At 40.3% G+C, this 20,824-nt stretch overlaps 1 protein-coding gene across 1 annotated transcript in view; it reads right to left on the reverse strand.

Annotated features, from left to right (window-relative positions):
• Positions 1–877: 877 nt before the first annotated feature.
• The window catches only part of SENP7 (SUMO specific peptidase 7), a 47,840-nt gene continuing 27,893 nt past the window's right edge, over positions 878–20,824 (reverse strand). Inside the window, exons 12-24 of the mRNA XM_056858175.1 lie at positions 18,824–18,857; positions 17,727–17,909; positions 14,860–15,116; positions 12,895–13,028; positions 11,745–11,861; positions 10,693–10,812; positions 8,959–9,051; positions 7,113–7,330; positions 5,251–5,303; positions 3,712–3,752; positions 3,446–3,514; positions 1,988–2,138; positions 878–1,040 (exon numbers count right to left, since the gene is read on the reverse strand). Of these exons, the coding sequence (XP_056714153.1) occupies positions 903–1,040; positions 1,988–2,138; positions 3,446–3,514; positions 3,712–3,752; positions 5,251–5,303; positions 7,113–7,330; positions 8,959–9,051; positions 10,693–10,812; positions 11,745–11,861; positions 12,895–13,028; positions 14,860–15,116; positions 17,727–17,909; positions 18,824–18,857 (1,608 nt within the window). The 3' untranslated portion in view covers positions 878–902. The remainder of the gene's footprint in view (positions 1,041–1,987; positions 2,139–3,445; positions 3,515–3,711; positions 3,753–5,250; positions 5,304–7,112; positions 7,331–8,958; positions 9,052–10,692; positions 10,813–11,744; positions 11,862–12,894; positions 13,029–14,859; positions 15,117–17,726; positions 17,910–18,823; positions 18,858–20,824) is intronic.

Raw genomic sequence — 20,824 nt, forward strand, 5'->3', positions numbered from 1 at the left:
AGCTTATTAAAAAAAAAAAAACAGGAGGTTTATTAAACGCCTAAGAATCAATTTTACTTTCCTTCAAAATAAATGCCATGGTTGAAACAGGGTGATACCTTGTCAGGTGTCAGCTAGTACAGCAAAGACCATATGGCCTTATGTTATTAAAATATATTAAAATACACAGTATTTATACTATACACAAGTACTGCACAGCAGAAAAAAAATTAGCACTCCAAATCTGGTCTGTGAGATCAAGATGGATATGGGAAAAAATTATTTTCCTAACTACCCCCTCTTGTGTTACATTTCTAAATTACAGGACCAGTTCCACATTATTGTCTTGAGTTCAGAAAAGTCACATAGAAAAGTTCTCATATGTATTGACTTCAGCGGAAACCTGTGTATGCCAAGAATACAGAAGCAGAAGCATTTATACTTCACTCCACAGTAACTAGGAAATCTTTTTCATTAGGCATGGGAATGATTTCTACAGGAGCGCCCTGTGACTTAAAAATGTTTTTTAAGATGGCACCATAATGCTTCCCTCTTGTGCAGGATCAGGCATAAGAGCTACAGATCTATTTAGCAAGATGGAAATGGGCTAAAATCGTTCCCATCTTTACAGCACATTACCATGAATGCCACTTCTTATACTCCAAATCAGAACCCAATCAGTAACATAAAAACATTTACCTTTAACAGAACCGCAATTTATACATATCCATTTCCCAAGAGTGGCTTGCAATACAAATCAAGTTTTTTAAACCCTTAGGTCAAATATATATTTGAAATGAGCAACAATTTTAAATTGTTTTTTCTTCTTCTTTGCAATTCCGATGGCGGAAATGCTTCTGATTGGATTTCCAGCGGTTTTAGGGAGGGAAACCTCCTTTTGCAAGATTGGAAGAGCAGTCCAGCTAGCTCTTGCTACCCCTCTGCTGTTGCAAGTGAAGCCGCAAGATCAAGTCTCTAATTTCTTCCCGCTTGTTTCTCACCGCCTGACGAGGGAACCAGCGGTCCAAGTGCAGTGGAAGTTCAAAGTTAACGACAGGATTCTGTTGAATAAAGAAAAAAAAAGGATGTTGTGGTATTAGATTAAAAAGAACAGGCACACATTGCTGCCTCTGCACAAAACATCACTTTTTAGCAATCCCAGAGACGTGTAAACAGTGCTTGTGGGCAAACAGGACTGTGGTTCTTGAGGGCACACTGAAGCAAGAGGCAGCGCTTGGGCGGGCTTATGGAAAAGAAGACACATTGCAAGCCTCACAAAGGGGCTTTGTAGCACTATTGTGGTATGCTTGCTGCCTATTAAGGACCGTTTTGAGCGATCGCTAATGTTCACTTTAGTTAGATTTTAACACAGCTAAATTATCAATATTTGGAGAATCTACTAATGCTTAAAACACTGAAGTTCTATGGGGGACTAATGTGAGACAGTGTTAAATTATATTTCCTTACGAACTGTGCATGGTGACCAGAACCACCTGTTGTGCCAGTACCGTCTGGAACGAAAAGCCTTGATCCAAAGTGGTAGATGGTTACTTGGGGTTGGCCCACACATTTACTGCATTTGTGCTGTTAAACATCATAGGTGTGCGCTCGGTAAAAACTTTTTCATAAAAATATGGCTCTACAGACCTGAAAAGGGACTCATATATTTATCTTAGATAAATATAAATCTGAAGCCCTTGAAATCACGAAGCCGTAACGTTCCAGCAACAGACTAAAGTTATGCTGTTTGCAGATTTAAACAAGCATAAGTCTGCCTGATCACAGTATCTGCGCTCACCTGCTTTCAGTTCCGGAAGACAAAATGAATCAAAGGGCAGGGGAAAAAAGAATACCTAATATCTCATTTATATCTTCTCCAAGTAGGCAATAAGACTGTATCTAATTAGGGCACTCGTTCATCCATTTGCCTATGGTAGGATGAGGATTTGAGAGTTTTATCAAGAAAAGCTGAAATAATAAACCAAAAGCATATGTAAATGTTTTGCACCTGGAAGAAAGTTTCCACATACTGCAGTAAATACACTCCACAATCACTATTGTTATCTTGCTTAGGGACTCTTGGACAGAAATCCTCCATTGTTGATTTGCTGAACTCACGACATGTTTTGCGTTTTGCTTCCCATTCCAGTTCTAAATATCTGAAACCATAACAGAGGCAGTTACTTCTGTGTGGATATTGGGACACTAATCATAAATACCTGACATAGTACCCACACCTGGATGAGATTTATTGGTCAACTTTATTAATGCCATTTATTTTCCCGTGTATAAACAGTTCTCCTACCCACTACTTGGATATTCTGACACGCTCTTTCATAAGGCAGAACTTCTGTGGCTAGGAATCAAAGAATCACTGGGGCTTGGAGATACAATGTATATGCACACTCATGTATGTCCCTTTCCTTACACGTCTATCAGAGCTTTGTCTGGGACAGAATTACTGAAAGAGGGAACCTTGAAGGCCTTGCTTCATATGTGAAAGTTCCCCATATGCAACCCATGATATCCAAGCTTCTGATGATTGGAAGGTAGCTTATTTAGCAGATTATGGAGTGTTATGACGCTTTCCCAGAGTGTACTGACATCTAATCAGTAAGTGAATTGTAATAAGGGTCATATTTTGAACAGAAAAAGGGTTGAATGGCCAAAACTATTGGCTCTGTCCACTAACTCACTACAGCATGGACTGTAATCCTAGCAAAGCATTCTAATTTTCCTCTTTGCAGTATGAACAAGCAACAGAGGGATCTGGCTGCTTACTCCCGTTGCATCTGTCTTGACAAGCAAATGGGGAACAACTGCAGAGATCAAAAAGGGAAGATCTTTGGCATAAAAAAGGAGGTATGGGGGATAGTTGTAAAGGGAAGTGCCTGGAAAGCAAACTGAATCCTTGGTCATCAATTGTCTTCTAACAGCATGGCATTTTGAATGTTTCATATGCTACAAAACGTATGCGAAGCCACAAATGGCCAGGATTTTAACACAGTGATGCCCAATAAACTTTATTTCATCTTAAAGAGTAATTTGTATAAATATAAATTTGTTTGCATGTTAATTTGTGTTTATTACAACCTCACTGTACAGGTATTTGAAATAAATCAAAATAACATTACAGTGAATTTTAAAGGGATAGGTAGTCCCCTGTGCAAGCACTGGGTCATTACTGACCCATGGGGTGACGTCATATCATGTTTACTAGGAAGACTATGTTTACGGGGTGGTTTGCAATTGCCTTCCCCAGCCATCAACACCATGAATTTTACATAATAATAAACAGTTGTATATAAAAACTTTATATACATAATGCATTAATGCAGGGCAACAGATTGCATATTATGAAAATTTAAGCTGTACATATTAATACATGGCACACATATAATTTGGATCTAAAATAAGATTGACAGCATCTGTTGAAATGCAGAATCCAATTAAAACAGTTACTCACTCTCTCAAGACTTGAACTGTATTCTGTATGGAACTTGCCTTCAGGGAATCCAATATGAGGATACATGGCCTACAGAAAAGGAAAAGAAAATTAATTTCATTTTCCATTATCTACAAGATCATCGGCTGGATAAGGTTTGTTTAGTGAATTTCAAAGGAAACATCAATAACTTGTTAAGTATAACTAAGGAAACAAATGAACAGCTGTTGTATACAGCTATTTTAAAAGCCAAATAATGTTGAGTTGTTACAAATACAGAGGCCTACCTTTTACAAAGCTTCTTGGTTTTAGAACTGCTTGAAGAACTCTGAAAAATAATTTCACAAGCAGTAATCAGACATAAGGAAAACAGACGACTAAGCAAATTAACATCCTTTGATACTTACATAATAAGAGAGCTATGGAACTGATCATGAAATTATTTTACTAATTTATATTCTGCCTTCCTAACACGACAACCAAAGACCATGAAATATCACAATAAACTCCCATCATGCCGTAACTGTGACTATGTTTATCCAGAACTTGCACTTTTGGATCTAATTGCTGAAAACAAAGCCTGGCCTGCTATGAAGGAACAGAACTGAACGCTTGATGAATTAGGGCTAGGTTTGTGTGTAAGATCTGCCTGTGGCTGTGTGAGTGTTTGACAGGAGCAGAGGAAGAGGCTGGAGAGGCTCTGTGCTTCTTGTACCTCTTACTGGTGATGGCTGGTTCCTTATCTGAAATTCTTTATAACAATCTTCTTCATTCATTCCTCACAATCATCTGGGGGGGGGCTAATCTGGGGACAGATCTAGCCTGTGGCAATTATGATAGAGAGCAGCGCTCTTGTAGCCAAGCTGAGGAACTGCACATAGGCCACAAAGTCGTCACTGGCCAGAAAGGGCAGGATCTGAATGGGATCTCGCCCCGTGACGGACAATAGCTGATGCTGTGAAAAAGCTCCTGGGCATTTTTTCAGCACTGTCTGTTTGGGTGCAGCAGTTGCTTGCAGGCAGGTCCTGCTGCAGGGCCTCATGCATGACTGTTTGCCTTGCCTGAGAGCCCAAGTGTTGGTTTCCCTCCTCTTCCCAGCATTCGAGAGCTGCTCTGCACTGGCCAATGACTCTCCACTGACAGGATAAGGGGCAGCTATGCCGACTTCTTGCCTGTGAAGAGTGCTGGTGAAGTCTGAGGGAGGGACAGGCCATCAAGGAGGGCTGAAAGGGCTTCTGAGCTGTCCCCTGATCTTCCAGACAGAGGAACAATGACTCCCTAGTCCTTCCTGTCACTTTTTGCAAAGGCAAGAGAAGAGGGAAAGGAAGACAGATGGATGAATTTCCTAAGGAAAAGTTTGCAAAGGAAAAGGTTCAGAGACAAAGGAGGGGAACCTAGCTGGGAAGCAGACAAGACTATAACGGGGATTCTAGTCACCCCCAAAGGCTACTTAAAGACTTGCCTAATTGGCTTAGCCTGCCTGTGAACCAAGTTGGTGGAGTTACCCATCCTGGAGTCCCTCCTCCACCTTCAGAAAATCTGTGATACTCTAGTCTGAATAGAGGCTCACACCTTCTCCAAACCTTGCTCATTATTTCTGTACTATATTTCTGTACCATTTAATTCCTGCAATGTTAAATCACTGAAAATATTAAGCAAATCCATGCACTTTTCAGAGCTTATTCAGTACTTCACCTAATTTATTTGTTCTTGTCCTTAACATAAAAACAGATGGACAGAAACCTATTTGTATTCTGTTAAACATTCAACTGTACGAGTTATTTGTTCATAATTATAACTTTTTTTGAAACACAAAAGCCACGTACTTTGGAACTTCTGGAATCCAGTGCTGGAGACAGCCTTTCATGTTGACCATTATCTAACACAACAAAACAAACAAGACATGGTTACAGACAAGAATTTTGGTTTTTTTGCTGGAAATGAAGAAGGGATGGAGTTGACTAATGAAATGTATGAAATGAATGAACGAATGTAGTATTATACTTCTTTTGTACATATTTTACAAATAGGATTGAGCTACAAAGGCATATCCCCATTTCCTTTTTAGACTGAAAAAAGAGGATGCATGTGAAAGTTCTGTTCACAAAATAAAACGCTCAACCAAGTATTAGACCAAAATCACAACTTGTTTACAGGTGTTGAAAGGTGTGGTTTATGGCATACAATTTCTTGGGTTTCTTCAGTTTCTAAAATCTAGTGTAAGATATATACTGAACGAATCACTAAACACACAACAGAACCTCTTTTCATCTTTCTTACCTGAGTTCTGAAGTAACCCAATCACTTAAAGGAATCATCTTTTTCAAAGCTACTACTAGAGGTAATGCAATTGTTCAGACATGGGTGGTACATCCATATGAAATGTAGTTCAGCAAACAAATGGATGCTGAGACTTGAGAGAAATAAAGATTGTCTCTGGAAAACTGTGGGCTAACCATTTTTTAGCCTGGAAGGTGGCCCCCTCCATACCTTGACTTCGCTGATCTGGCCACCTGGATCTATGCGATGGTAACATCAGACTACTGCAGTGCACTCTAGTAGTAGTGGTAGTAGTAGTTTATTACAGTCATAAACCAGCGGTATAATATGTAAAATAGCAAAAATATTTACAGAAAACCATTACATAAAAATGTTAAAAAATAACATATATTTCACTGGATCAGCACTGAACCACAGTAGACTCTGGCAGCTGCACGGAATATAGTCACAATATCTGTGGTTCCAAGGTCAGGATCTGCTAACTGCAGTGTACTCTACATAGGTCTGCCCTTGAAATCAACTCAGAGACTCCACCTGGTACAGAACACTGCGGCTTGGTTATTGTATGGTGCTAGGTGGAGTGTGCATATAACATCTATTCTATTCTATTCTACTCTACTCTACTCACTGTATTGGCTGCCCATCAGTTCAGAGGTTCAATTTAAGGTACTGACACAGGTACATGCAAAGCCCTACATAACCATGAACCCTCATATCTGCAGGACTGCCTCTCTTCCTATGTTCATCCATTGACAGCTTCATTCATCTTATTAGGGCCTTCTGTGGTTGCTACCCTTCAAATGGGCAAGATCACTGGAGGTAGGGGTCTACTGATGAAATACCATTTATCTGCATTGTATTTGCATTCTGCAATCATGCCTAATTTTCTATGCTTGCTTCAGACTTTTGTAATACTGGTTCTTGTACAACACTGCTTATTAGATGTCTCATCATATTGATCACATTGACTTACACTGTATAATCTGTCTTTACTCTCAGTGAGAAAGGCAGAGTACAAATACAGTAAATAGATAAATAAAATCAAGCAATTATTCTATTGTAGTCATAAACATATAAATTTATTTTTCCCTTGCAGGTGGTCTGAAGACCTAAAGCCTACAGCTAGGATTTCCGGGAGCCTGGAGTTCTCCTGGAATTACAATGGATCTTCCAATCAGTCCCCCTGGAGAAAATGGAAAAGCCAAAGGCTAAACCCTACTGAGCTCCCTCCCCTCCCCAAACTACCTTTCCCGGGCTCCACCCCTAAATCCCCAGCAAATTCCCAATGCAGAGCTGGCAACCCTAATTACAGCTACATGCAGATTCATGCACTAACATCAAGGTAATTTGCATGTAATATTTTTCCAAAATGATGCAGCATTTTTATCATATTTTGTTAAATCATTACCATTTGGCTGTAGGCTACTATTTTTAGTGGCTTCTTCTTTATCATTCCAATTATCATTAAAGACCAAAACAGTTTCTGTTCTAACAGTTTCACTTTTCATTTCTGAATGGACTGGAAATTGGTGGATGGGTGGCTGCCGTGAACTCTGACCCAGAAAATCTTCATAAACAACTTCTTCTAGCCAAGGGAAGCAAATAACTGCAATGTACCAATGAGATCTGCCAAGGAAGGGAAGAGAAAGTCAATGCCTAATATTTTAAGGGAAGTGACATAGCTTTCCCACACTGACTGATATCAAAATTTGCTAATAACCAGCGGGATGCAGTTATAAGCCCATTCTACCATTAACACTTGCCTCTTCAGCATAATACGTCCATGTTACTAGGCAATGTTTTTTATTATGAATAAATTTTGGAATTACAGCAATCAAATACATTGCAAATTAGCAAACTCAGATAATTTCATACATCATTTATATTCTGCTTGTAACTATGAAACTTCCATATATAAAATCTCATCTCAGATCCTATAAATAAAACAGTCATAAAATAATATATAAACACAGGCATCTTTTTAAAAAAGAAAAGAAATCTTAACATTATGGATCTGTGCTGAACCTCCTTGGAGAGAGCACTTGAAAGGTGAGATGCTACCAAGACATAAGAACATAAGAAAGGCCATGCTGGATCAGACCAAGGTCCATCAAGCCCAGCAGTCTGTTCACATAGTGGCCAACCAGGTGCCTCTAGAAAGCCCACAAACATGACAACTGCAGCAGCACTGTCCTGCCTGTTTTCCAAAGTACCTAATATAATAGCCCTGCTCCTCTGATCTTGGAGAGAATAGGTATGCATCATGACTAGTATCCATTTTTACTAGCCACGAATAGCCCTCTCCTCCATGAACATGTCCACTCTCCTCTTAAAGCCTTCCAAGTTGGAAGCCATCACCACCATCCTGGGGCAGGGAGTCCCACAATTTAACTATGTGTTCTGTGAAGAAAGCAGACAAAAGTTCTGCTTTGTGCCACATCACTTCTCATCGTATGAGCAAATGACACACAGTTTTTAGCACATAGCGGGCAAAATTCGTAAAGGGATTTATAGGCATGGGTCCACAAATTGGCTGGGCTTGGAAGCCAGTCAATGTTTTCTGCTAGTTAGCTGTAAAGTCCATTCTGATCGCTTACTATTATCTGTAATAATAAGGAAATGTGTAGAGTAAGTGGACATTATACTAAAACCATGTTATTAAAAAGAAAACAATGTTTTCAACTTAATTTAAAACAAAACAAACATGAATTCTGATTTATATAACCACCTCTGACATCAGGGGAGAATTTACACAGTAGGATGAAAAATACCTTTGCTTTCGGGATGTTTCGTAGAAAACATTTTATAGGTAACCACCAGCATCTTGCTTTGTGAACAGAAATGAATTAAAATAAAGCTTAGGATAAGATATACCACCCAAGACATTCTGGTTCTGATTTCAATGAAGCCATATGAAAATTAATTTTTAACTAGCTGAACAAAAGGTGCTGATGAATTCTCATTAGGGGCAAACAAACTATTTATTGACTGCAATTCTACACATGCTCATTCAAGAGTAAGCTCTATTAAACAAAAGAGAACTTACTTCTGAGTGTACATGTGCAGGATCAAACAGAAAATATAGGATTTCCGTGTATTTTAAACTCAAATTTTGTGGCTGGTAGATCATCCTGTTATTATTATTTTTAAGATTCATCTTTTATTTTTAGCAGACTAATAAAATGATTGTCTATTGAACTTATTATACTCACAGAAAACAGCAACTTAGACTCCAATAAATATATCAGACTTACTCTTCATTCACAGGCACAAAAATGTAGTCTTTATTAAAAATATTTATATGCCGAGTCCATCTTTTTACTCTTTTATGTCTTCTCTGTGCCAGTCTGTGGATTTAAAAACAATTCTGTTAATGCTATTCTTCCAGAACAAGAGCAGCATTTTATAACTTTCCCAATCTCAGCAAAACAATATAAGTTCTTTATAGGCTAAATCGATTAGCCCATCTTTGAGAATTTGCTAACTATCAGGAGGTCATTTGGCCAGATCCAGACAGCTCATTACTTATGCTTCAGCAGGGCAAGGTTAAAAAGTAGACCAGAAACAAAGACTGCAGGGATGGCCAGCAGCACCCACAGTTCCTTTCTCCTTTCTGTTGCTGTCCCCCAGGCAAATCCCGGCCTGAGATGTTTGCAAATGCCCTGGATGGAGCAGCTGCATCTTCTTGGTCACACCTACAATCCCACATGAAGTATGTGGTCACCGTCTGGCAATTCAATGTTTCCAGCATTGGAAATAACGTAATGGAATCTGCCCACCTATTTAAAAAGCTACATTCTTGATCAACTGGAAACTAAAATAAGCATTCCATAACCGAAAGCTCAATGGCAGGTAAAGAAATGGAGAAAAAGAAGGGGGGAGAAACCTCTGATAGGAGAGAGAGAGAAAAATGGGCAAAGCACCAGAGGTTACAAGCCATTTATCTAATCACTTGTAGCCAACGAGGTCAAATTTTGCACAGGAATATATTCAAAGAATGCTTTCCCTTAAAATTGCACCCAGAAGGTGTTTGAAGCAGCTTATCTAACCCTCTTCATGAGAAAAGGAGCTTCAAAAGAAACCGACAGAGATGCACACTGTGCAGGGAAGGCTGCTAGGGCTGTGTTTAGTCATCATGAACAAGCCAAAGACAATTTCAGAGGGTTGCTGTGTTGGACTGCAGCAGAACAGCTAAATTCGAGTTCAGCAGCACCTGAGAGACCAAAAAGATTTTCAGGGTATAAGCTTTCGAGAATCAAAGCTCCCTTTGTCAGATACTCCTTTGTATCTGATGAAGGAAGCTTTGACTCTACAAAGCTTATACCCTGAAAAACTTGTTGGTCCCTAAGGTGGTACTGGGCTCAAAACCAAAGATTGTTTGAATGAGCCTGGGTTATTTTTATTCTTGGGATCACATGTTCCTCCCCTCTTCCCCTTGCACATGGAGCTGAGACTGGTAACCAAAGGATTAAACCAAAACTTGAAATCCTGGGTTGTGGGCAAGAATCTAACTCCAATTAAGTGAAGGGTCTCAGTTCAGTCGTAATAAATAAAGGATTGATTGAAGACTTCCTAGATGGGACTTCCTAGGCCTGGTGCCAAAACAAAAGTATCAGGTAAGCCTCAAGTAAGAGGAGAGTCACCCATTACGATCAAATCAGAGTTTATTCTTGGAATCACTTGCTTCCTCTGTCCTCAGTCTTCAGTTTTGGCTCTGCATGTGAAGGGAGGACAGAGGAAGCAAGTGATTCCAAGAAGAAACTCTGATTCGATCGTGATGTGTAAATCTCTTCATTCTTGAGGCTCACCCGATGCTTTCGTTTTAGCACCAGGCCTAAACATTTCTTTTTACTTTCCTATTTAGGAAGTCTTCAATCAAACCTTTATTTGTTTATTCACAGCCGACCTATGGAGACCCCTTTTGGGGTTTTCATGGCAAGAGACTAACATAAATGCAGATAAATATTAAGCATTTAAAGATAACATACGAAAGGTTTGGATTTTCTTCCGAGTTCTTTTCTGTCCTGGTCAAGCATTTATAGAAGAAACTACTAAATATGTGCGACTGTTCAGCAAGCTGTCTGGGAGCTTTCTCCAACAAGAGGTACCTACAGAAGATTAAAAGATATACAAACATCTAGTTTCTTATCAGGATTCCCCACCCCCACTCGTGGCTCAGTGGTAGAGCCTCTGCTTGGCATGCAGAAGGTCCCAGTTTCAATCCCTGGCATCTCCACGGACTAGGCAAGTAGGTGATGTGAAAGACCACAGCCTGAGACCCTGGAGAGCCGCTGCCGGTCTGAGCAGACAATACTGACTTTGATGGACCAAGGGTCTGATTCCGTATAAGGCAGCTTCACGTGTTTCATGTGTTCCACTTATGTGCAAAAGCTGGGTGAAAAAAGACTTCAGTATAAGGAATTATTTTTGCTCCTTCTATTACAGCTCGAGTAATAAGGGACTACTGCTTTTTGAAACGAGCAGTCAGGAGGACAAGCCAAAAGCTGCTTCTCTTTTTTTTCTTGTTTAAACAGTTCCTTCATTCCACAGTACCTCTACCACCACTGCCAGTTTCTCCATTCTCTTCTCCCACTTCAGGACTAGCAAATAGAGAGGTACCTCATGGGACTAGATTTGGCCATTGTTACTCTCCTAATCACCCTCTGAAGGAAAATGTTATCCCTGTATCCCCCCACAGCCCAGAGCCATAAGATGCTAAGAGATGGGTTGAAGAAAAGCCTCATTTTGAATTCTAATAAGGGGGCTGTTTAATAATTTAGGAGATTGCGCATCCCCTCAGACTAAGGAATTATGTAGTGACTCTAGGACATCCTCCCAAAAATAAAACAAGAGCAATCAGTGTAAAATCTATATGCCACTCTGAGCTCCTTGGAGGGAAGGTGGGATGAAAATATACCAAATAATTTCCAAGTTGGAAATGACCGTCCACACACTTTTCTCTACATTTCAAATTAGTCTCCTCAAACACTATTGGCCCTGAGCAACCAGAGTGGAGTTTACCATCTTCTTTATTACTCACTTAAGGTAAAAGTCAATGATCACATCATTGAGGAATTCTCCATACTCCAAACACTCCAAGTCCTCTCTTGTGACACCCAGTCCTCCTTTAGTAGGTGGGGGAGGATAAACGATCAAGCTAAAAAGTAAAAAGACACATTAAATAGCTTCTTATAAATAAACGCGAAATACATCCAAAAAGGTTATTCTTCATGAAAAGTGGGCAGCATGCTCTTGGTATTTTGTATGACCCTCCTGACTGACCTAGTTGTCTATCATTGGATTAATCCACAGGGTTGCATCCTACTATTGTGCTCAGCTAAGGGCAGCATGTTTGGTTGAAAACAAGGGATACTTCACCAATGGAGGAGGCTCTTGCGTTGGTAGGATGCACCTTGAGGCAGTGGAACACACCTCAAGTTAACAGAACACACTACCCTTAGTCAAGTAGAATGGCAGGATAGAACTCATTGTGCATAACACATGAGAAGAAAGAGAAAGAAGGAGGAGGAGGAGAGTTGGTTTTTATATGCCGCCTTTCTCTACCGCTTAAGGAAGATTCAAACTGGCTTACAATCACCTTCCTGTCCCCTCCCCACAACAGACACCGTGTGAGGTAGGTGGGGCTGAGAGAGCTCAAGGTCATCCAGCTGGATTCATGTGTTTTTTTTATAACTTTATGTATTTATGACCAGTGAGGAAGGCCTACTCAGGCCAAAACGCATCTGGTCAAGCACTGGTCATTTACATTGTCTGTATATCAACTGTGCGTAAGAATTTTATAACTAATTTTTATATGCAGCCTATATTCCAGGCCCTGCGTTTCAAACAATTTTACTGTGTACACCTTGCAATAAATGTAATTATGTTGTTATATTGTATAGTTTGTAGTTCAACCTTTGAAGCTCTGTCCCTAACAGGGGAGCAAAACATATCAGAAGTGCATTAGGACCAAGATTTGTCTCCTAGATTGCTTATTCTCCTAAAGATAATGCTTTTGTATCTTTGAACTAAAGCATGAAATAACTTATTTTGACCAGCAATGTCAGCACAGGATTATTTGATAGTAACACTATTTTACATCTGTGTATAATCTTTCAATGAAGTTATTAAACTGATTCAGTGACGAATTCCTACATGAATTCAAGACCTACTTAAACAACTGTACATACTACTGAACAGATGGGTTCTCTTGGAATTCTTTCCATTCATCCTCTTTTGCAGACGACATTGAAAAGGAATATTGGCTGCCACTTTGCTTCTGCAACAGACAGTAACTGGGCTTGGTGGGGCTTGGTTTTGATTCCTGTAAGAAAAAAAAGGAAAAATCATTTTTCTGGTCCTACACTAAATGACCCCATTAGATACATGGAAGTAGCCATTGGGACAGCTGAAACATGAGACCTGGCTGCAAAACACAGCATATATAGCTTTTTACGAATTAGAACACACTTGTTGCCCCTGAATCAATCTACCATTGGGATTCAGGCTATGTGGGACAGCCAGATCTGCCACTTGCATTTAGACTAGACCACGGAAAGAGCTTTTCAACTTTTCTCCACCAGCTTCCCTCCCTGCTATTCTTCTTCATCTGCCTCATTGACTGAAAATATAATGTTCCGCAGAAGGAGGACTGCTTCCTACTGTGTATATGGAGAGTTTCTAATTCAGAGGACCTTTCATTGCGGACCTCTAAGTGAATTTTTCCTATTAAGAATTTTTTTAATATAGAATTATTACAACAGAAAGAATCCATTAGGTATAACTTTAGAACTTTATCAGAACAGGCTTTTGTATTCAAGGCACAGAATTATAACTAAATAGCCTCTTCAAGAGTGACAGGTTTTTTTTTACATAAGAGCTTATTCCGGTTATACAGAATTCTTACACAAAGGTAGTAACTATAAGAATAGTTCCTTGCTTTTCCGAGGCAATTCCTCTCGGAAATGCTTTATGAAGGACCAGCCAGTCTTGACCAGCCATGCCTTGTAGATGGCTATCATCATCCATTTAAATCCACTGGAACAGAGACGGATAGGGATGAGCTGCCAGCTATACATGTGCCCCAATCAACTTGTATAGAAGGGAAGGGTACTTGGAACTTCTAAAAACCTGCCATTTATACAAATCACTAGAAACAGTTCAGGTATGGGTGAAAATATAGTTGGAAATTCCTAGCGTGCAATGCCGCACTCAAACTAAACCAATGTCTTATTAGCGATGTGGGGAGAAGCTGGGGGCTGTTGGACCATAAATAGCTCCTGGCAGCTCGAGTTTTCCCCTCCCTGCCAACTCCAATCATATGAGGCTCTCAAGCTTTGATGGGATTTTGTTGCCATGGTGACAGCTGTGGAGGTGGCTGGACAGGTCTTGTCCAAGCGACCTCCAGTGCCTGATGCCCCACCCCCCTCACAGCCCTTCCAGTTTGGCTGGATGCCGGGCCTCTTCCGGCTTCTGTTGTTTGCTGGGGGTGTGGTCCTTTTGTGTGGTGGTGGTGAGCCCACAGGTGGGTGCTAGGCCCAACTTCGGACAAACAGGCCATTAAAGAACAAATTCTAAAACCACAAAAACATTTATATCATATCAATTATCCCCAGCAATATATTTTAAGACATTAACCTACTAAATGACACAAGAGTCACTACACTGAAGTACATGATAAACTAAGGTGCTAAATGTCATGCGCAATCTAGACTCACTATGACTCTGCCCATAGGAATGTGAAGCTCATCTACAGCCATTTCAGAGGGAGCTTTGACTGATAAAAGCTTATACCGCCCCCCCCCCCCCCAAAAATCTTGTTGGTCTCTAAGGTGCTACTGAACTTAAATCTAGCTCTTCATCTACAGCAGTGACACAACTAGTCGTCACTCATTAATTGCTGAAGCAGGAAGGTTGGAGGGCTTTTTTGAAGACACTGGGATCTGTATGACCAATAAACAAAGATTAACGCTATATCTTCCAACTTCCTCCAGCCCCAGGGACCAGCTCCATTATGCCCCAACAGCCTTTCATGATCCATTAAGGATGAATGGTAAATATATATATAAATGCAGACAGCTTTTCTTAAGAGAAACTGCTGTCTTTCTTTCCAAACTCTTTTATTCCAAGGATTCATTCAAGAACAACTGATTTACCTGAGGTGGCAGCTCCACCATAACAGAAGTACTCTCCTTTAGCTGCTGAAACAACGTAAACCAATCGGCAACGATGGAGCTTTCCTCAGAGGATATATCTTGAAGCAACAGAACTGCCTCTTTCCAAGGCAAAAAGTCAGCGAGATCCGGAGTGGAATTCTTCTTGCTTACTTCCGAAATTATCTTGTTCAATACGACCTGCTCCCCTTCTGTAAGTGACTGAGACAGCTTCAGGAAAAGGAATTCAGTACTCTTCGCTTTACTCTTTGCTGTAGTGAGAAAAGCACATGTGTTTAGCATAAATTTATTAAAAGCAGCTTTAAACAGCAATTATTCTTAGTTCATTCTATGTACTTCAAATAGTAATATAGGAAGAAATTGTAAATATTTTAGATAACAGCTAATAATCAAGAGACAAACAACCATAGAAGACAAACTATAGCTTCTCTAAAAGAATCAAAATGTTGATTTCTACTGAATTGCTAAATTAAAATCTTTTAAAAATATCTAGCCAGTTAAGTTAGATACATATCGCTTAAAACATTTGGCTCTGTGACCCTCCCGTGCCTTCTGGACACACAGTTCTTATACTAAGAAAAATCTTCCAGAGTTGTGTGAAAGCAAGCTACACTTTCAAGATCTGATCACAACAAAGGCTTAAGCGACAACCCCATCCCAGTAGAGCAAGGAGGAAGAGTAGAAGAAATAGAGTAGGTTTTTATATCCCACTTTTCTCTACCTTAAGGAGTCTCAGAGTGGCTTACAATCACATTCCCTTCCTCTCCCCACAACAGGCCCCTTGTGAGGTAGGTGGGGCTGAGAGGGCTCTGAGAGAACTGGGACTTGCCCAAGGTCACTCAGCAGACTTCATGTGGAGGAGTGGGGAATCAAACCTGGTTCTCCAAATTAGAGGCCACCACTCTTAACCACTACACCACGCTGGTGCTTTGGGTGGACTACAAAGACTCCCGTAGCAGGATAGTAACAAACACAATCCTGAAAGCATTCTAAACAACACACAAAGATACCTATGTCTGGATACATTTATTTGAGTGAGGTGACACTGTAATATCATGCTGGAGGTGCAGTGGAAGCCCCTTACCTCTACCACCAAAAGACAGGCTGCAGTGTAAACCACATCCTCCACACAAATACCCAACTGCATTTCTTCCTCTTGCAGAACCATGTGAACCAGGCTTCCATGTGATCAGGTACTCACATGGAGGGCCCAGGCCACAAAAGAGGCTGTCTACCCACTGAAGGGGAGGGGCTCACACTGCTCCTCCACTACACTATTGCAGTGCTACCCGACAGTATATTAGCTATATACTTTTGTGCCAGTCATACATCATAATAAGCACCAGGAACATTGTCAGTACTGATGTAGCACAGATGAACGTGTCATATCTTTGATGTTAATCTCATGTATTCATGCTAGTTATATATGTAATGTAGTTTATATAGAGTTCAGCAGCTGGCCAGGAAAAGTACAGGACTACCTTTAATCTTGACAGTTCATTAATGTAGGAGAAGAAATAGCAGATTTATTGCTCTTTTAATCTCAAACAATTGCCAGGTTTTAGCCTTATAATTTTGCTTTGAGAAATTAATGAGTTTTAGCAATATGTAGCAAGATGGACCTGTTTGTTATCTCAAAAATCACTTTGAGAACCAATCATTTTATCTCAAGAACAATCATGTTACAGTTAGAAATGTTTATCTTTTCTGTCTCTCTATAACAAGTGACATGTAAAAGGCCAGTGAGCCTTCTGCTGGTGGCTCTGTCATAGAAGAGGTGTGTGTGTGTGTGGATTCAAAATTTTGCATAGCATTCTGCCAGTTAGCTAAAACCTGAATTGCCTGAAACTTTATGTATTTTGCTAAGTTTGAAGAATGTTAGGAGATCTGGTTTTTATTGCATGCATTTTTTCTATGATTACAGGTTTAAGTAGCACCTGCATTTACCTTTCAAGTTCTTGCCTAAGAAAAAGAGTTATGTCTTATTTCAAATAAAGTAATTAAGACTGCAATCCTGAGCGGGTGGGGTGGTGAAGCTCCTTAGGAGCCAGCACGACCCTGTTCCCATTTAACCCAGGATAAGGGGCACTTACACAGTCATGGAATGCATCCGCACTGGGATGCGACGCAGTGGTGCGGGGCTCAGGCACTGGAGATGCTTCCTGGCAGCATTCCAGTGGCGCAAGTCCCCACACTGGCATCCTGGGAGGCGTTCCCGAGGTGGAGCTACCTTTAGGGAGCTTCCTAACCCCTTTCACCCCGGGAATGCCACTTCTCACAGCAGTGTGGCTACGCCACCTTTTTTGGTGGCGTCGCCCTGTTGATTACAATGGGGGGCTTTTGGATAAATTTTCTTTTTCAAAAAAATTTGTTTTGTGCCCGGGAATCCTCTGTGGCTGTGGCGTGGTTGCGCCTGGCCGCCATCGAACTTCCCCCTCCCTTTGAATTGCACTAAAAATTGTTTGAGGATCCAACCTGAAGATACTGAAGAATTTCAAAAGATACTTCAACATATTAAGTAGTCTGTGGTGTGCTCTTTTTTGGTTGACCTTATTTTTAATTTCTAAATACAAATTTTCAACCAAGTCTAATAATAGAATTTGTTTCTGTGGACTTTCCATTTGAGTATGTAATCATCAACAAATTGAATGACATACAGTGGAGATCACTGATCTGTTACATTTAGCATTACATAAGGCAAATCTTAGCAAAGCCCTCAATTTTGTCCTTTGAAAACATTCAGTTTTTCTTTCATTGTTCCCAAATTAAAATCTAAATTAAGACATATTCAGTGTTGCTTAGAATACCTAAAAGATGTAGAAGTTAACTACGGTAGAAAGAATACATACCTTTGTTGTTTAGCATGGATGTTACTATTTGATTTTCAATCTGTTCCACATAATTTGATGACAGCCAAAGGAAAATGACATCATCACTCCTCAAAGCTGAGGAATCATTATGACCACTCCACAGACCAACCTTTGTTAAGTGCCTAGTATCTATTAACAGGTCCACATTCTCATTAAGGGCCACTGTAGGGAACAAAATTTAAAATAAGTAGATAGCCTACCAGACTGAATTCAGCCTGAAGTCACAATTTCTCCTCTTCAATGAAAATGGGCTGGATCAAATGTCTGTTGTATGACTGGGAGAGCACTTCTGCGAATGGCTCTCAAGCACAAGTAAAAACTGTCTATGAAAACAACTAAGACCCATTCTTACATAACTGTCAGTCTTTCAATTAAGCTAAGCTTGAAGCACATCATGCCAAGAAGTGAACACTGAGAGAGAAAGAGAGCGAGAGAGACAGGCAAAAGCACTCTTTGAATTGGATCCAACCACCTTTTCTGCTGGTAAAAGGGAAGGTGGTCCTTTTTGACCACCAATAAAGGCTATGCTGGGATTCATAGGACCAACATGTAACAAAAGTCATGTGGAACGGGGGGGGCATAGAAGGGAGGGAAATTGGGTAAGATTCAATGGATAAACTGGCTGGATCCAACCCTTTGCGACTTTGCACTCCTTTAAACTGAGATGCCACTCATGCAAAGTAACTAGAATGCTTAGCCCATCAGAGACTAACAGCCAGGGTGGGCCTAGTGCTAATGAGCTGTGTTATGCTAATAAGCCTGTATTGTTGCTTTATTTTATTAGACTTTTATCCCGCCCTTTCCTGGCTCAGGGCAGCTCACATTAATAACAATACATTCAATTTGAAATACAATACAATAATATGTATTATAATAATGATTTTTAAAACTCAGAATAAAATTCACTAAACAGATTAAAACCAAAATCCAGATGGCGACAATAATACTACTAGTGGTGGTGGCAGGCCAGCCAGGTAAGGAGGTGGAAAGTAGGAGCAAGATGGAATAAGGTGAAACAATGATCTCATTCAATTGAGCTCGTACAAGAAATTCAATGAAACAATGTAGCATCTTACCTTCAAATGGAATCTTAATATAACTGGTTGTAAACTTTAAAAAAAAGAGAAAGCAAAAAATCAATATTTTAATGCAACAGTTCAGAAATGCATTTCATTAATATGTCTGAAACTGAACTGGAAGAAAATAAACACCTAGATAATACATTCCAGACTTGATATTCCAGTTAAAAGCACACATGCTTGATGATCCATTCACTTCAAAATGTATTCTGCTTAAATCACAGAACTTATTTTCAAGTAAGTGGCTTGGATCTAACGATAACATGCACAAACTACAAATTCCTTTGGAAATGGAGCGGATGTTAAAAAAAAAATCAGGCATGACAGTTTGCTGTTCAAATGTGAAAAATTCTATTAGATATATCTAAGCTTTGGGGTGTGCCTAAAGTAGCCATTTGGATCCAGGACAATTTATTTTAGGACTGATGTGCCAGTCACCTAAATATAAGAACCTTCGTCAGCATCCATCAAAATCATCTCAAAATGTCCTGTTGAAAGACCTGTATCTCCTGCCATTACCACTGATCTCCAGCTAGTACCTGGAGGTTGGCCACCCTAGTGGGGATACACAGTGCAGGGCATCCCACTGAAGATCTTGGGAGCCAGAAGTTTCACATGAGAGTGTGTAGTTCTGGTCTCCAGCCTTTTAAGGCTTCGAAGCTATCAACCAGCACTTTGAAATGTGCTTGGAAATGAGCTGGAAACCAGTGAAGGTCTTTCAAGACCAGTGGCATGTATTCAGCCCCACCTACCTCACAAGGTGCCTGTTGTGGGGAGAGAAAGGGTATTCTGTGTAACCTGTTCCAGTCAGCATAATTACTGTAGATGTATTGAAATTTCCAAGCCGTCTTCAAAGGCTGCCTCATGTAAAGCATATTAATTAATTGAAGCTAGGGGCTTGGTACATACTAATCCATGGTCAGGAAGACGGGTTAGACCAGGCTACTAAATTTAGCACCATCCAAATAAGATGAAGATCACAGGGACCAGATCTTTGTGTTCTGTTGGTGTACCCTGATTTACAGAAAAACTGAAAGGAAAACTATGTACATCTTGGATTATCCTTTAAAAAAAAATTATGAGGCATAGAGGTCATTTTTAGTAGTGTTGGCTTCTCAAACCGTCTGTTTCGAAACAGGGAACAAGATCACCTTGTGCTGCTGCTGTGAGGACCTCGTAGCAATTTTCAAATGGCTAAATTTTCCTCTAAAATGGCGTTGGCAACCATGGCAGGGAAGATCAGTTTACCTGGAGAAAATGGCCGCTTTGGCAATTGGACAATCACATTGGCAACTGGACTCCATGGCACTGAAATCCCACCTCCCCAAACCACACCCTCCTCAGGCTCCGCCTCAAAAAACCTCCCGCTGGTGGCGAAGAGGGACCTGGCAACCCAAATCTTCACCCTCAGAGGTGAGGCAAGAGGCTCTTAAGGATGGGTCCTTTTCTGTTGAGGCGCTTTCCAGTGTGTGTTCATCTGGAACTTAACTTTTTTGAAATTTATCCTTCAAATGAGGCCATTTTAGTTTTCCAGGGTTAGGGCAGCAAGGTAAAGCTTGTTCAGCCTTTTCCTAAGTGTGCTTACTGATAACCGTATAGTAATGATGTTCAGCTTTTTTACTGGGATGGGACTTGGGGGAAGGGGAGTTGTATCTTAATGAAGGTAATGCTTTTATTAATTATATTGATGTTCATCTTTTCCTCTGCATTTATTATTACTGTTTTATTGTAAGCTGCCTTGACATCTTTCTGTTGGGAGGTGGCATAAAAACACATTAAACAGATATTTTATAATACCAGACAGCAATTTTGCATATTGATTTCAGCAGGACACAGGCACTGACAGTTGTACATACAACCAGGACCCAAAGAGCTGTTCAGGTGTAAGCAAAAGGTTTTCATTGTTACTCTAGTGGACAATTAGGGTTGCCAGCTCTGGGTTGGGAAATACCTGGAGGTTTGGGGGGCGGAGCCTGAGGACAGCAGGGTTTGGAGAGG

Source organism: Euleptes europaea, chromosome 12, assembly GCF_029931775.1.
Source record: "Euleptes europaea isolate rEulEur1 chromosome 12, rEulEur1.hap1, whole genome shotgun sequence".
Classification (NCBI taxonomy): Eukaryota; Metazoa; Chordata; class Lepidosauria; order Squamata; family Sphaerodactylidae; genus Euleptes; species Euleptes europaea.